Source organism: Acinonyx jubatus, chromosome D1 (assembly GCF_027475565.1).
Source record: "Acinonyx jubatus isolate Ajub_Pintada_27869175 chromosome D1, VMU_Ajub_asm_v1.0, whole genome shotgun sequence".
NCBI lineage: Eukaryota > Metazoa > Chordata > Mammalia > Carnivora > Felidae > Acinonyx > Acinonyx jubatus.
In genome coordinates this window covers 7550682-7567344 of record NC_069390.1, presented here as the reverse complement: position 1 = coordinate 7567344, position 16663 = coordinate 7550682, and the positions used below count along the sequence as shown (strand labels likewise).

General features: G+C 59.1%; 1 protein-coding gene across 1 annotated transcript; it reads right to left on the bottom strand.

Annotated features, from left to right (window-relative positions):
- Nucleotides 1-327: 327 nt before the first annotated feature.
- Nucleotides 328-12277, bottom strand: PYGM (glycogen phosphorylase, muscle associated). The gene is made up of 20 exons (XM_027045340.2): nt 11963-12277; nt 10819-10920; nt 10640-10718; nt 10449-10552; nt 9939-10070; nt 8551-8662; nt 8382-8464; nt 7654-7797; nt 7234-7326; nt 6840-6986; nt 6553-6716; nt 6163-6277; nt 5526-5627; nt 5038-5185; nt 4686-4744; nt 4417-4558; nt 3744-3951; nt 1134-1268; nt 854-920; nt 328-740 (listed from the first exon to the last, which is right to left on the bottom strand). The coding sequence occupies exons 1-20, from the start codon at nt 12203-12205 to the stop codon at nt 591-593; spliced, it is 2529 nt and encodes an 842-aa protein (XP_026901141.1). The 5' UTR covers nt 12206-12277; the 3' UTR covers nt 328-590.
- Between the last annotated feature and the right edge of the window lie 4386 nt (nt 12278-16663).

Below are 16663 nucleotides of genomic sequence, written 5' to 3'. Positions count from 1 at the left end.
CCGGACAGTGTGGACCCTCCGTAGTCCCAGAGGCCTCGGCCCAAGTCCCGGCTCCCAGCCCCTGTGGGCCCCACCCAGGAGGACGCCCCGCCCCCGGCCAGCTTGGCAGGCCGCTGTCCTAGTATGGACACAGCACTGGGAAGAGAGGCGTGGAGGGTGACGCCTGAAAGGAGGCTGGAGAGTCTCGGGTCCCGCCCCCATGGGCTGCCCCCTCCTTCGGAGGGGACGCACCTGCCGGTTGTGGGGGCAAAGCGCGGTGACTGCGCAGCTGCCGCGGTGCCTGCCCAGAGCTAAAAATATTTCCCAACAGACAGAGGACTAAGGAGGTTCCCAAGGAGAATCAATTTATTGAAGAGTGGGTGCAGTTGGTCAGACCCTTAAATAGGAGGGGGCAGGAGCCCGAGGACAGGATGGGAGCAGTGTCCTTAGTCACACTGGACACTGGGACCTTGGGACTGGGGGAAAATGGGAGGTTCCAGGAAAAGGCTGAGAGAACGAACTCCAGTATCCCCCCTCTGGGTGGGGACCTGGGGCTGGCCCAAGGGATTGCAAATAAACTCAGGGGCCAGTTTGGGGTCTGGTCTGGAGGCTCAGATGGTCTCATCAGGGGCCGGCAGGCGCTTGCGCGAAGGATCGACGCCCCAGATCTCCCGGGCGTACTGCGCAATAGTTCGGTCACTGGAGAACTTGCCTGCTGTGGCTATGTTCCGGATCACCATTCGTGTCCACTCTCTTGGATTCTACAGGCCAAAAGAGAGCTCTGGGTTCATTCTGCCGGTGGGGTCCCCAGCTTCCACCACGTCCCATCCAGGGCCACCAAAGCTTTGCCAACCCCTGGCCCAGGGCCCCTCACCTTGTACAAAGCACTGACTTTCTCCTGGCACTTAATGTAATCTTCATAATCTGCAAAGACTTTAAACCTGGAAGGGAACAGAGAGGCAGGAAGCTCCATGAGCTCAAGGGCCAAGCCCGTCCTGTCCTGATGGTGTGCGAGGGCCAGGAGAGAGAAACTGCTTCCGGAAGAGCCTGGCCCCAATTGCCCAGGACCCCCACCCAGCCTCCCCACATACGGCACCTGAGCCCAGTTCAGCGCAGCAGCCGCACCTGCACGGTTCCCTGGCCAACCAGCTCACCGGTCATGGTGCATAAGCATGTTGACAATGTCCTTGAACAGGTCTGGCTGTTTGGGGGAGAAGAAGCCACTGCTCAGCTGCTCAATGATGTGCCGAAGCTCCGGAATTCGGTCATAGTACTCCTGGGCGTTGTACCTGTGGGGGAAGAACAGTCAGCACCGTGGCCAGGAGTTCCTGGCTCCTCCTCCAGAGAAAATCCGAAAAGTCCCAAGCCTCAGGGCCAAAACCCAGGCCCCAGCCTGCGGCGGCCCTCCCTGGAGCTGCAGCACCCCTCTGGAGGACCCCCTCCCTTCTCTGCTCAGCGTTTCATCCCCCTTGTGTAGTTGAGGCCTGGAGACGGCAAAAAGGTAAATGTCTGAGCCAAAGGCCCCAAACCAAGTGTTCTTTTTTCCCGCCCATACACCACCACCTCTCCTAACCAGTGTGTTTCCTTCCTAAATGCTTTCCTCGTTCCCTCTCCCAAGTCCGTCCGCCTTCGGGCCCCAGGAGGAAGCACCAGGCATGTCCTCGGACCGTCCAACCACCCCTCAGCCACCTGGGTTCAAAACCCTCCCCGAGGCCAGTCTCCTCTCTTTCCTCGCCTCCCCGCTTCCAACCGGCAACCAAGGGCGACTCCTCAACAATGTCCCCCACCCCCATCCCCAGCACTGGCAGTGCGGGCCATTCTCCTCGCATTATGGCGCGGCGGCCTCCACGCTGGGCCCCCACCTACGCTTTGCCCCCCGCAGTCCGGCCTCCACCTTACACCCAAAATTGTCCTCTTGGAGCCTGCTTCTGAACGTGCTGGATCTGGCTCAAAACATGTCCTGTCTCCCTCCTATCCAAAGGATAAAGTCTGAACTTCCTAGTCAAGCCCAACAGGAGAAATTTCCTTTCAATATTTAATGCCAGCTCTCAGAAGCAGGTGGTGGGAGTGTGAGCCGCTACCAACTTTCTGGAAAGCAATTTGGCAATACGCATCAAAAGACTTAAGAACTCATACTTGAAGAAGAAGGGAGGAGGAGAAGAAGGTCTCATACTTTTTTGTTTTCAATTAAAAAAATTTTTTTAATGTTTATTTATATTTGAGAGAGACAGACAGACAGAGTGCAAGGGGGGAGAAGCAGAGAGAGAGGGAGACGCAGAATCTGAAGCAGGCTCCGGGCGCTGAGTTGCCAGCACAGAGCCCAACGCGGGGCTCGAACCCACGAACCCTGAGATCTTGACCTGAGCTGAAGTTGGACGTTCAACCGACTGAGCCACCCAGGCGCCCCGGTCTCATACTTTTTTGACTCAGAAATAGATCTCCTTCTAATAATTATCTTCAGGAAATAGAGATGTGGGCCTAGATATAAAAGGATGAGATCGCAGTGATATTTACACTAAGAAACAGCAGAAATCAACCTTAATGTCCAACAGTATGGAACTGGATAAATTACAGCATGTCCATACGATGGAACCCTATACAAACATTTTTAAATAGTTTAAAGACTATTTAGCAACATGGAAAATGCCTCACCAGTGCTGACATCAGCCTTCAAAATTGTACACGTGTTAGTCCCAACTTTCAAAACCCTACATATATACACACGCATAGTGATACACGTAGAGATAGGACTACAGTGGGGCACCTGGGTGGCTCAGTCGGTTGAACGTCCAGCTTCGGCTCAGGTCATGATCTCCCGGTTTGTGGGTTCGAGCCCCATGTCGGGCTCTGTGCTGACAGCTGAGAGCCTGGAGCCTGCTTCGGATTCTGTGTTTCCCTCTCTCTCTGCCCAACCCCCACTCGTACCTGTCTCTCTCTGTCTCAAAAATAAATAAACATTAAAAAATTTAAAAAAAGAAAAGAAAAGGAAAAGGACTATGGCTTTAAAAATGGGTGATGAGGGGCACCTGAATGGCTCAGCCGGTGAAGCATCTGCCTCTTGATTTGGGCTCAGGTCATGATCTCACAGTCCGTGAGTTCGAGCCCCACGTTGAGCTCTGCACTGTCAGCACCGAGCTTGCTTGGGATTCTCTCTCCCTCTTTCTGCCCCTTCCCTGCTCCCTCGCTCTCTCTCTCTCTCTCTCTCAAAATAAATAAAATAAACATTAAAAAAGTAAAAACAGGTGATTAAATTATGAATGACTGTTATTTTATTCTTTGTGGTTTCATATTTTTCCAATTAAGGGGCACATATTGCTTGTATGATAAGAAACAAAATTTTTTTTAATAAATTTTAAAAAATCTAATACCTACTTTGAAGAACCGCCTTTCTGGCCACAAGCCCAGCTGTATTTCTTGTCCTCATCTTTCCCCTTTTGCCATGCCTGCCAGGGAGCTAAGAATTCAATTTCACTTCCAGAAATTCCAGCAATAAATAATATCATCGCCTACGATTGATATCATTTTCTGCTCCTTTTCCTTCCGTGTTGTGTTCCTTCTTCCCTTTCCCATGCCGTTAACCTCATTTGTTGTAAGTCATCTCAAAAGTTCTCCGGAACCCTAATGGCCATAACTGAGACCTTGTGCAGCCTGGGCCAGCCTTTCCAGGTATGCCCCTTGCTCCCAAGCCCTACCCTCCAGTAGCCACACCTCCTCGGTGCCTCCTGCCCATGGACTGTGAACTTTGGAGCCCTTGACCCCCATACCCTCTCTGGTCGAGCTTTTCCACGTCCTCCACCCGCATGCCAAAGATGAAGAAGTTCTCCTCTCCCGCCTCTTCCGCCATTTCCACGTTGGCCCCGTCCATGGTGCCAATGGTCAGAGCCCCATTGAGCATGAACTTCATGTTGCCGGTGCCCGAGGCCTCAGTGCCTGCAGTGGAGATCTGCTCGGAGAGGTCAGCAGCCGGGATCACTGTGGGGCGGCAGCAGGGAACAAAGTCAGCTCCGGGAAAGGTCCCACCCCAGCTGGGGCTGGGGAGTTAGGCTGGCCCGAGGTACAGCCAGAGTCAGAGCCCCCCTCTACCCCAACCCTCCCACGGTCACCAGCCGAATCTCCCTCCCACCACCAGCCCCTCCACCCCACTCCACCCCACTGCTTGGTGATCGTTGGCCATCTGAGGTCTGAACCTGGACTGGACTCTCTCCCCACCCCTGCCCCACTGTGTGCACGATTTGAAGGGCAAATCTTCCCTATAATTTCACCCTGTACTGCCCGAACCCCCCCACCGCCATCGGGGTGGGGGTGGGGGCACATCCTCATGATTTGAGCATTGTCCTGTCCAGATTCTTCTTCCAAGTGCAAGTACCCCAGGAACAGGTGACCAACACCCCTTCCTGGGACTGAACTAATCAAAGCGTCCCTCTGGCGGCACCCCACCTTTCTCGGCCAGCGAGACTCGGTAGTTCTCCAGGAAGATCACACGGAGGCGGTCTCCTACCACTGGGTCGTGGTTAACCACGTCCCCAATGGCTGTGATGAGTTTGATGATCATCTTAGCCATGTGGTATCCAGGGGCAGCCTGTGGGAGCACAGTCTGGGGTCAGCCCCACAGCCTGGCCCCCTACCCTTATCCTGCAACCCCGCCAGGCTGACCTCAACCCGGCTGTCAAAGGATCAGAGCCGCGGTCTGCGGCCTGGCTCCTCACCTTCCCTCCAATCATCACAGTTCGGGGCACAACAAATCTATTGGGTTCCTGCTTGATGCCTGTGGAGAAACAGAGATCAGCGGGCCAGGTTTGGCCTCCTGACGACACCTATCCGCCAGCGCCCTAGACGGTAGGCCTGATTTGGGCAACTGCTTGCTATGTGACTTCCGATCTGTCACTTTCCCCTCTCCGAGCCTCAGTTTGCCTGTCTATGAAATGGGGGTAAGTCCATGCCCCAAGAGCTGTCCCGAGGCCAAAGGAGACGTTGACTAGGAGGTACGTGGTACACGGGGCAGGGGGAGGGGTACGCAGAGGGGAGCGCCAAGAGACAGAGGGCGCCCCTGCCACTCACGGTTGTACAGGGTGATGATGTGGAGGCAGTTGAGGAGCTGGCGTTTATATTCATGAATTCGCTTCACCTGGACGTCGAAGAGCGAGTTGGGGTTGATATGGACTTTGTACTCCCCCTCCAGGTACGCGGCGAACTTTAACTTGTTTTCCTGAAGGCAGGGAAGATGGGGGGAGAGCTTCACCAACGGGCCTCAGCCTCAGGAGATCCCACAGTGTCATTTCTTTCCCAGAAAGGGAGCGGACAGAAGGCTCGCTCGCCACCTTTATCCCCGCGTGCGCCAGGGCAGACATCGCTAATCAATGCCAGCACTCTTCCAGTGCGGTCAGATGATGCCCTGTCACCTTGGACTCCAGGCAAGGTCTACCAGGCCCGAGGCTACCGGGGAGACAGGCCCCGCGGGCCATCCCCGAGCCGGGCCCGGGGGCTGGCGCCTCCAGCGTGCTCCCTCCCGCCCTGGCACCAGTGTTCCAGGTCGCCACACTCCGTACCTGCTTCACTTTGGCCACATCCCGGATAAAGGCTTCATCGTCCACGTACGAGAGCAGCTTGCGCAGCTGGTCCAGGTCGGAGATGTAGTCTTCCCCGATGCGCTGTGGGGCGGTGGCTGTCGGTCATGCCTACACCCCTCCTCCAGCCTCCCGCACAGAAAGGTCCCTTTCCGGCGTCAGCCAGGCCTCGCCCCCTGCAGACAACCCCTCCTTCGCCAGCCTCCCCGCTGGGGCGTGGTGTGGGCACCACCATCTTCCCGCTGGACCTTGAGCTCTGATGGCTGACCTCACGGGACCCCAGCAGGCCTTTCTCCTGGCCTTTTCCTCTGACAGACAGTGACCTTGACGCCCTGCTCACAATCTCTGCTCCTGTCAGTCTCACTTCAGATGTGACCTGTCCTGACCCTCTCCGAGGCTGACCTCCATAGCCAGGCCTCCATTAGCCCACAGAGCATCCTCATGCAAACAAGAAAATGGTCCCCCTCCTCCAGGCACATGCAAAGCTAGGGGAACGCAGCGCAGGGTGGATTTCAGCCCTCCACTGGGCCCCCTGCAGTGGCCCACCTACGTGTCCATGCACAGCTGGTCCCTGTAGCGACGCGTGTTTACCCCTACTGGCCACACAGTGACCTCTCACCTCAGCAATGACCTCTGCCAGCCCGGGGTTACACAGGACTAGCCAGCGACGAGGGGTGATGCCATTGGTCTTATTCTGGAATTTATGTGGCTCCAGCTCGTAGAAGTCCTTGAAGCTGCAGGATGGGGTTGGAGGGTCACTACCCACCCCTGCGGGACGAAGGTCTCCTCCTGGAGGCCCTACCCTGGTTTCTTGCTGAGAGGGGCCTGGGGATGAGGGGGTGGCTGTATGTGAGAGGAGATCATTTGGGGACAGGATTGTGCTGGACATCAAGGCCATGATGCTCATAAAAGCTGTGCTACCTGTGGAAAGGGCCAGCTGGGGTCAGGTGGTGAGGGGCGTGGGGGGGCGGGGCCAGCGGGGGGGCGGGGCCTGGGGAGCGGGTCTCACATGGTCTTCTTGAGGATCTCGGAGTGGATGCGGGCCACGCCATTGACGGCATGCGACCCGGCGATGCAGAGGTGGGCCATGTTGATGCGTTTCACTGCGCCCTCCTCCACAAGCGACATGCGCCGCAGCCGGTCCACGTCCCCCGGGAAGACGGCTGCCACCCGCTGCGCAGGGAGAGCCCAGAGCTCAGACGCCGCCGCGGCCTCCAGAGCCGAGGTCCCCAGCCCCGTACCCCCAGCACTCTACCCACAGCCCTGCACCCTCCAGCCCAGGCCTCCTCCACTCACATTAAGGAAGCGCTGATTGATCTCGTAGATGATCTGGAGATGTCGAGGCAGCAGCGTCTCAATCAGATGCACGGGCCAGCGTTCCAGGGCCTCGGGCAGTACCGTGTGGTTGGTGTAGGCACAGGTCCTGACCGTCACGTCCCAGGCCTGATGAAGAGGAGGGGGGCGGTCAGGGACCCCGGGGCCTGAGCCCTATGGCTCCCCCCACACACAGAGTGCGGCCAGGAGCCTGGGCCCTGTCACTGGGGGACAGGTTCTAGGACACTCGTCCTCGGGGCCTGACGCTGCTGTCTGCTTTGTGCGGGCTGCCCTCACGGATTTCTACTTCCCAGACCGGGAAAGGCAACCCTGAGACAGAGAGGCTCAGGCGGGGGTGGAGGGTCCCGGAGCCCACCTTGTCCCAGTCCAGCTTCTCCAGATCCACCAGTACCCTCATGAGCTCGGGGATGGCCAAGGAAGGATGGGTATCATTCAGCTGGATGGCCACCTGCGGGGAGGGGGTTGGGAGTCAGGCTGGGATCCAAACCAAGGCTATGGTCGCTGTCCTTTGCCCCTTCAGAGCCCCCTCCGCGTGGTTCCAGGCTGGAGCCGGGTGTGGCGGCCCTCGGGGGGGGGCAGCGGCGGGCAGGAGGGGGAGGGAGGTTCCCAGGTTAGGTGCCCGTTGATTGAGGATCCCGAACAGGCCACCCTCACACACACCCCCAGCCCCCACTTCCTCATCTACGACATGAGGGGGCAGGCTGAGGCTGGAGGGGAGAGGCGATGGCATGCATCACGGGAGGTGTAGAGGGGGGCCCTCCCTGGGGCCTGGCACCTTATCCGGAAAGGCGTCGAAGCTCGTGCGCACGGGGTCACGGCAGCCGAACTTGGAGGACTTGAAGCGGCGGATGATGTCCTGGAGGGTGGCGGCCACCACAAAGTACTCCTGCTTCAACCGCAGCTCCTTCCCCTCAAAGAACTGGGGACAGTTCAAGGCAGGGCTGAGTCAAGGGGGTGGGGGATGGGGGGTTCTGACGGTGCCACAGCATGGCCGGGAGACTCCTGCCCACACCAAGCCCCTTGCGCCCTGAACAGCCCCCGCCTCCAGGACCCAGGGGATTTTCACCCACCAGGTAGTGGAGGGGATGGTGTGAGGACGGGGGCATTCGAGGACCCGGAGTATTGTCGGCATCGCCAGGGAACAGGTCCCCAAAGTGCCCTGCCCCAACTCGCTGCCCCCAGGACTTAGGTGTCCTCTTAAAGAACCAAAAGTACTTGGGGGGCGGGGGTGGGGAACAGGACACGACAGGAGCCAACAATACGTCCTGGGTGCTGCGGGGCGCCCGGCTGACTCAGTTAGAAGAGATGTGACCCTTGATCTCAGGGTTGTGAGTTCGAGCCCCACGTTGGGGGTGTAGAGATTACTAAAAAATAAATAAATAAACTTAAAAAAACAAAGGATATGTCCTGGGTGTCACTAGGGCACCAGAGGCTGTCCCTCCCCATTTTCCGCCCTCTCCTAGGCTTTCAGGTGTCCCGCCCCCAGCCCAGGAGGTGACATACGTTGTCGTTGGGGTACAGGACGCGAGAGATGTTCTCCGCCAGGTTTCGGTCCAGCACAGCCTGGATGTAGCCACCGACATTGACTGAGGGGTGAAAGTGGGGACAGTGTCGGGCCCAGGCTGAGCACAGTCCGGGGCAGGCAGGGGTGCGGGCAGGCGGCTGAACTCACAGTCCTTGAGGTTGAAGTCATTGGGGGCCTTGGCTGACCACAGGCGCATGGTGTTGACGATATTGTTACGGTAGCCAGGCACAGGAGTGTCGTAAGGCATGGCCAGTACCACCTGCAGGCGTGTCGGACGTGGTGGCAGGAGCTGGGTATCTGCCACGTGACTTGGGGGGCCCCCGAGAGCCACAACTCCTGCCTTTGTCTCTACCCTGCACCAACCCCCCAGCCCGAGGTTCTACTGCCCACTCTGGGTAACCGTGAGCGAACCTCTCAACCTCTCTGGGCCTCATCCATAGAGAGAGGGCCCCCCAGGGTCTCCCCACCCACCCCCACCCCACCTTGCCCGGCTGCCTGCGAGGATTACAGGGGCCAGTGATGAGTCTGGAGCCCAAGGCGGGGCTCCGTTGGGGGCCGCTCTACAGTGATGGGGGTGAGCGGGCCCGCCTGGCCCGAGCACAATCTAGAAGATACTCTGGACTCATCAGAGGGCTGGGGGGCCCCGGTGCCTGGCTGAAGGGGACACAGACGTCAAGTCCATCCAAAGGGCATATGCCTGGTTGACCACCGGGCTAATTAGCAGTGACTAATGCTGGTCCCACCTCCCACAATTAGCAAATGGCGATCATTGCTGCCAACAGCTGCCCGCTACCACAGGGCTGGGGGCATAAGCACTTCTCTAAGGCCCGGCGCCCTTTCTCCCCAACACCGAAGCAGCTTAGCCCCTGATTGGAAAAGAGTGGAAGGTGCAGCTCCGAGAGGGAAGGGACTGGCCCGAGAGCACAGAGCTAGGGGGCAGCCAGAGCCCCTACTGAATCTTATCATAAATGACAGCCCGACAAATGGCCCATTCTGAAAGCCTAGGGGTTTCTGTGCAGCCGTCTGGAGGCCTATGACCTACAGCCACGGCAAGAGAGCTGACTGAGGTTCTCTGACACCTGGGTCTGAGGTCCAGACACCTGGTTTGGCTTCAGGCTCCCTCTCACTTGTTGTGTGACCTTGGACAAGTCAGTTCCTCTCTCAAGGTTTTAATTGTCTCCCTTTCTGGGGGGAGTCAAGTCACCGTGATTATTCTGGGATGAGTCTTGTGGGGTGGAAAGGAGCCAGGTCGGGGGAAGGGCGCTGGTGGCGCACGGCAGGCTCTCTCCTCCCCCTGGGCCCTGTGCTTGGCTTGGCTCCTCTGTGACCCTGTCTCCAGCCTCTCCTGACCCAAGCTGTGTCACCTCGAGTAAATCACTTAACCTCTCTGAGCCTCAGTGCCCTTCATGGTAAACAGCACTGGGTCCGGTAGTCTCCAGGCTCTCTCCCCGTATCTCCCTGTTTTCTTCCAGAGCCTCTTCCTCCCTGCTTCCCCCTCCCTGGGGGCTCCCCCCACTCCCTGGCCTCACCCTTACCTGTGTGTCCACCCACTTGGCCCCCTGGCTGGTGTGCTCCACTCGGCCATAGAAGTGCACGGGCAGCGTGAACTCGGGTCGGGCCTTCTCCCAGGGGTTTCCGTAGCGAAGCCAGTCATCGGCCTCCTCCATCTGAGTCCAAGGCAGGTCAGGGGAGAAAGGAAGGCAGCGTCAGACCCAGGCTCACACCGCGGGAGGCAGTGGGTAGGGCAGGAGCAGTGGCCCTGCTGGGCCCTCTACGGCGTGTAAATTAAGGGCCCTGGGGTGGCGCCCACCCCCGGTCTGGTGGCATATCCCATGGGACATGGTATGTGCGTGGGAGTCTGAGAGGTGGCACAGGTGTGGGTGCCTGTGCAAAACCAGCAGGCTTTGGGGCCAGGGGGAAGGGACAAGGATGCCTTCTCTCAAGGCTGAGGCTGGTTCTGGGTCTATCCGGAGCTGGATGACCAAAGGGGGGGTCCGCTCCATCGTGCCTGGGGCCCCACAAGGCCAGGGCCCGAGGCTGCTCACCTGCCAGCCCCCACAGATCTTCTGGTTAAAAATCCCAAACTCATAGCGGATCCCGTAGCCGTAGGCAGCCAGGCCCAGTGTTGCCATGGAGTCCAGAAAGCATGCTAGGGGGTTACGGGGAGGTGGGTGTCAGGGACCCGGCACACAGGAACCCTTCTGCCCGCCCCACCCCTGCCACCCTATCCACTCACCGGCCAGCCGACCCAGGCCCCCGTTGCCCAGCCCCGCGTCCTCCTCGATCTCCTCCAGCTCCTCCATGTCCAGACCCAGCTGGAGGGGTGGGGGGAGGGGTGGCAGTGGTCAAGGCCAAGGGCCAGCAGGTGAGTCCCCCAGTATCTCAGGCTCACCCCGCTCCCGTCCCCCTGCACACCTGGTAGGTGGCTTCGTCACAGGCATTCTCCAAGGCCAGGTTCACCATGGTGTTTTGTAGCGTCCGTCCCATGTAGAACTCCAGAGACAGGTAGTAGATCCTCTGCCCGGAGAGACAGATGGGTCGGGGAGGGGTCAGCCCTCCAGCGTCTAGCCAGCGCCTCTCACACCTCCTGTCCCACTCCGGGGGCCTGGCACGTGCCAGCCCTGTCCCTGTTTATTCTTCTCCCCACCACAGGCTTCAGGACCCGTCAGGAGGGTACCGGTCCAGCCTTTCCTCTGACTTTGGACACATCACTTTTGTTCCCTTAGCTTCCGTTTCCTCATCTGGAAAAGGGGGCTGCCATATCTACCTCAGGGACTGAGGTGCCAAGGACAGGCGAGACCCTCTTCCATCGCACACAAGCCTCCCAACAGCCCAGCGGGGAATCGGGGAGCAGAGAAGCCCCCCCAAGTGCTCCCCAAGAGGGGGAAGGCTAAGGTGCCTTAGAGAAACCAGTCATTTACTCAAGGTCACACACACTGACTCACTGCTAGAGTCGGCCCCCTTCTGCCCTTGCAGGGCCCAGGTCCCCTTGATCCTCAAGCCTCAGCCCCAGGAAGGGGGACAGAGAGGCACCAGAATCCAGGATGCTAGGTCTCCTGGTTTCCTGGGTCCCCTCCCTGCCCCACTCGCCTGCCCCTCCCCCTCCCCTGCCCAGGAGTATCAGGTTGCTGACATTTACCATGACCCCAAAGACACTTGATCCCGCTACCACCACCCCAGCTGCCCCAGCCTCGCACCAGCACCACCACACTCACATGTAATGACCCACCCTTCCATTTCAGGTCCGCCCTGACCACCCGCAGGGGTCTCCCTGACCACCGGAAGCCCCTCCGCTCTCTGAGCGAGCGCTAGGCCTTTGCCCCCAGCCCGCCTGACCCGCGCCACCCGGCCTTGCCCCCGCCCCAGGTCTCACTGCCTGGATCGCCCCAGCACCCCATCGCACTTGGCCATGGCGCCCACCGTTCCCGACCCTCCAACGTCAGGAACCCGCTGCTGCAGAAAAGCCAGACCCCTGGAAGGGCTGCCGCTTGGTGGAGCTCTCCCGGTCCCCTGCTGGGGCCCCCAGCCCACTGCCCACCCAGGATGCCCTGAGCGGCACCTTGGGGTCCTTCTCGTAGTAGTGCTGCTGCGTGCGGATCCAGCGGCCCACGAGGTGGTCGCGGACGGTGTGGGCCAGCGCAAAGTAGTAATCTCTCGGGGTGGCCACATTGCGGTCTTTCACAAGTGTGAAATGCAGGTGCCGGTTGAAGTTCTTCTTCAGCTCCGTCACATTCTCCACGCCGGCCAGGCCACGCACGCTAATTTGCTTCCTTTTCTCCTGGTCTGACAAGGGCCGGGACATGGCTGCAGGAGGGCGGGCCGGACTGATGGGTGGCCTCAGCAGTGCCTCCAGCCAGGGAGTGGAGATCCCCAGCTGCCTGGGGTTTTAAAGCCTGGCTCTGGGGAGCTTGCCCCGCCTCCCCCTGCGATGGGAGGGTCTTGGCCGGGCGGCTCAGGGAGCTATTTTGGGGGCAAGGGGAGGAGAAGGGAGACGGGCAGGGAGAGCAGAGCGGAGCTCCACAAGGGCCAGGCCAGGCCCAGCCTGGCTCCTTCGCAGCCCTGCGCTGACCCACTTGTTCCAGGCCTCGCCCACTGGGGTCTTTGGTGCCCGTCTCTGCCTTTCACAGGGTCAGAGGCAAGATGCAGCAGGCAGTGTGGCCTTGAGAGGCCTGCGGTTTGACTGGAGCCGGTGGGGCTGTGACTTTGGCTAAGAGGTTGCCCTGATCTGGGTCCTTTTCCTGGGTTATGGATTGGGGGCCTGGGGGGGAGGGCAGATTTCAGCCTCAGTCAGGACTCCTTGAAGAAGCCAAGGAAGGCTGTCGGCAGGGGGGGGCGGGGGGGAACAGGTGCCAGGAGACCCCGCCTTCGTCCAAGCAGCTTGGTTTCTTTCAGACATTTGCCCAAAGACTGCAAACCACCGGCTGGATGACCTCTGGTCAAGTTTCCACGGTGGCCTTACGTGGGGGGCGCAGGGGTCTGCACTCGGGTAGCGAGGTCATATATCGGGGCAACAGGGGCAAGGAGCCAAGGGTCAGGGTGCCCCGAACAGGAGACGTGTAGCTAGCAGAGGACGCTGGGTGTCTGGGAGAAGGGGGACCGGGGGACTCCGGGTTCCAGGGGGTTGTGTGAAGGTCGCCTGAGGCAGGGCCACTGCCCCCACGCCACCCCCACCCAAGCTGAGCCACTCCGAGATCCCCCCTGTTGCTGTCCTTCAAGGAGCTCTGAAGTGACCTTTCGAGAGTGGTGGTAATCAGATTACAGGCTGGCTCTGGCTAGGGGCTGCCAGCCCAGAGCAGGGGCCTCTGGGAACTGTAGTCCTGTGCCCACAGGGGCAGGAGAAGCCAGCATCCCCCACCCACTCGTAACATTGGCCAGTGGTATTGGGTCTCTCTGTGATGCAGCTGCCAGGTGATTGGAGACCTTCTCCCACTCATTCCTCCCACCTGGGGCCACAGTACTGGACAGGGACTCAGTGGGCCAAGGTTCACGGCCGTGACCCCACCTGTAAAGTGGGAGCCTCGGCACCGGGAACCTTATACCACTTCCTCGTCTTCATGGCCTGGCAGCTCCAGGACCTTCCCTTGGAGGCTCTGGCTGTCCCCGACCCACCGCTCACGCCCTGGCCCCGGCATTGATTTGCTGTGTGACCCGAGGCTGGTCGCTTTACTATTCTGAGCCTTGAATTCCTTCATCCAATTTATACTCTCAAATAAGAATATAAATTCCTGCCTCCGCCTGCTGCTGCCTCCTACTCTTATGGAGGCCGCCTTTTGGATCCTGCTTTGTTCTTTGAGCAAAAGGAGCCCAAGGCTTTGTGCAATTTCAAAGGATGCCTGGGCCTCCGGGCAGCGGGCTGGTGGAGAGCAAGAACTGGGTGTTCTGGTCTGAGGGCCAGGGAAGCAGGTCAGAGGCCCGGACGGCCGCAGGACGTTACTGAGAGCCTGGCTTGGGGGAAGGTCGAGTTGTTTCCGAGGACATCCTGAGCCACAGCAGGCCCAGCCCTGGAATCACGAGCGTGGTGTGGGGTCTACACTCCAAGTCTTCCAACTCCCAAGCGCTGTTCTCGTCTGCCCCCCAACAGCATTACTGGGTTGATCTCCCCAGGCCGCCATGCTTCATAGTGAGAAAAAAGATCAGGAAAATACCGAAATGTGCCTACACGGGCATGGTGGGAATACAGAAAATTTCCTTAAATGCTCCCATCTGCAGCCCCACCCACGGGGCTGTGCCTCTGCGGGGGTCACCCACCCTCCAAACCCTTGTCTCCAGGTGGGTGGGTCGGGTCTCCGGGCTTGGCCAGCATCTTGGGCCGCGGGGGCTGGACTCACTCGCCAAAGGCTGGCTGCTCTGAGTAGAGCTCAGGAAGCTCCTTGGTGCACAATAGTCCTGGACAAAGCCCCACGTTCCCTGTGCAGTCACCTCGCACCCAAGTTGTGACGGGACCCTGCCCACACAAACCTCTGCCCTGACCTCTAATGGCCTACAAGTTCATTTTCCTGCCGCTAGGGACCTGCTCCCAACCATTCCCAAATTCTCATCCGCTCCCCAGATGAATCAATCCAAGCCTCTTCTGGCTGGCTGGCTCTGACGCCCCTCCTGGTGTACCAGTGCCTTGCTGGCCCTTCTGTGCTCAAGGCACTGGCTCAACAGGGATTTGTCCCATTTCTACTAGGAAACAGAAATTACTTTTTAAAAGTAGGCTCCGTGCCCAATGTGGGGCTTGAACTCACGACCCTGAGACTAAGGGTCACATACTCTACCAACTGAGTCAGGATGGCGCCCCAGGAGAAATCGCCTTTTTTTTTAAATCTTTGTTTTATTCTAAAGTAGGCTCCGCACCCACAATGGGCTTGAACTCACGACCTTGAGATCAAAAGTCTCACACTCTATGGACTAAACCAGCCAGGTGCCCAGAATTACTTTTGACCTCTCTGACTACCCCCTTGTGGGTCTCCAGTGGCCCCCACTGGAGTGACGCCACCCCAGGGAACCCCCCTTTTATTTTGCAAGCCCCAGCCCAACATGATGAAACCTTGAAGGCTCAGGCTGACCTACTTGCCTCCCCATGTCCTCTCCAATCCCTCATTCCCCATCCAGTGCTGCGTGTGCAGATCAATCTTGAACCCTGGAAGCACTTGACCAACCCGAGTAACTCAAGGTTGTTTATATCTGACTAGGTTTCTAACCAGAAATCCTGCCTCCTTCTCCGGACCAATCTTGGGTTTCTCCAGAGCCCGAACACTGACCTTTCCCAACCGGTGTTCCTTTCACCAACCAGGCTGAGGGGGCAGGGAGCCAGTGCCGAAGTGACAGGACAGACGGGCTTGAGCAAAGGGCTTTTCCTGCACTCTTTCAGGTCCTGAGGCGGGTGGGAAAGCATTTCTCCTCTGTCCCCACTCTTGCCTCAGAGGCAGGTAGCTCCCTACACTTCTGAAGGCCAAGCCTCTCTCTCATTTCAGGGCCTGGAGCTCCTTGGAGAAAGGCCCAGAGACGTGCCTTAGCTAGCCACTTTGTTACTCCCCAAAACCTCAACAAAAGCTGACGGCGGGGAGCAGGGAGGGAGCTAGCACAGGAATGGAGCTGGCCCCAGGGGAGAGAGACGGAGGAGATAGCTGGGCTGTGGTTAAGTCATTTATTGATTTTATTTCTAAAACCCACATAGCGCCACTTTGCCTCTTCCAGAGCTTCAAAGAGCTAATTAACCGCCCAATGAGCCCACCAGGGAAACCGAGCTTGTGGGGGAAGCAATGAGGTGAAGCCAAGGTCAAAGAGGGTTGCTAGGCCCCAGGCCCTGCCCCCATTCCCCCAGTTAAGGACAAAGAGAAAAGAGCTTGTTCTCTTCGTTTAGTCACCTGTAGTCTCAGGGCCTGGTTAGGGAAACCCACTGAACTCGCCTCCCTCCTGAGGGTTTCCTGAACCCCGCAGGCCTACGGCAGAGATACAGACGCCCTGGACGGGGCCCACAAAACCGGGCCGTGCTCCACACAGAAGGCACCGGGCGGGCCCAACCTGAAGGTGGAAAGCAGCCCAGGAGGGAGCTGCCCCCACCGGCCAGGTGCTGGGGCAGCAGGGGCGTGCTGTCCCTTAACCTCCTCCAAAGGAAGGAGAGGCTGCCAGGAAAGGCAGGCTCCACGCAGGCTCCCCAGGGGCGGTGCGGCACCGCGGCGGCAGCGGTCGGGCGAGGACCTGGCTGCCTCGTGCAGCCCTGACGTGGGTTTTTTTTCTGCGGCCACAACAGGCACCGTCCACTGCCCCGCCCGTGAAAGAACAAAACGGCCCGAGACCCCTGCGAAGAAGTGCTTACGAAGAGTGCAGATGGGGCACTTTTTCTCGCCCCCACCAACCCCCAAAGCCTGCAGCGCCGGCAGGCTGCAAGCAAGTCACCGGCAGAGAAAGAAAAAGCCACTTGGCGGTTTTAATTTTAGCTGCTCTGTGCCTCACAGGCAGGATTAGTTGGCTTGACCTTTAGTGCTGATGCCTCCCTAGGCCCAGGGCCTTGGTCAGGTGGCGGCTTCCAGGCAGAAGTCGCAACCAGAGCTCATGGGGTGTGTGTGTGTGTGTGTGTGTGTGTGTGTGTGCGCGCGCGTGTGTGTGTGTTGGGGGGGGGGGGTGTCCAAGCCCCAGGGAAACGCTTTCAAAAGAACAGGGACCAGGGGAATGAGGGGTGATGGGGGCGAGGAGGGGGGTGCGAAGAACCCGAGTCTCAGCTAATAAACCAGGGAGAGATGGCGGGACCACCCACACACTCAAGCTCCCACCG

Excerpts from the sequence above, each read along its gene's own strand:
- PYGM (XM_027045340.2), bottom strand. The coding sequence starts at position 12,205 with ATGTCCCGGCCCTTGTCAGACCAGGAGAAAAGGAAGCAAATTAGCGTG. Across the intron at positions 5,186-5,525 it reads ATGTGGCCAAAGTGAAGCAG|GAAAACAAGTTAAAGTTCGC; the intron begins GTACGGAGTGTG and ends CCCTGCCTTCAG. Across the intron at positions 4,559-4,685 it reads CTGTGATGATTGGAGGGAAG|GCTGCCCCTGGATACCACAT; the intron begins GTGAGGAGCCAG and ends GTGCTCCCACAG.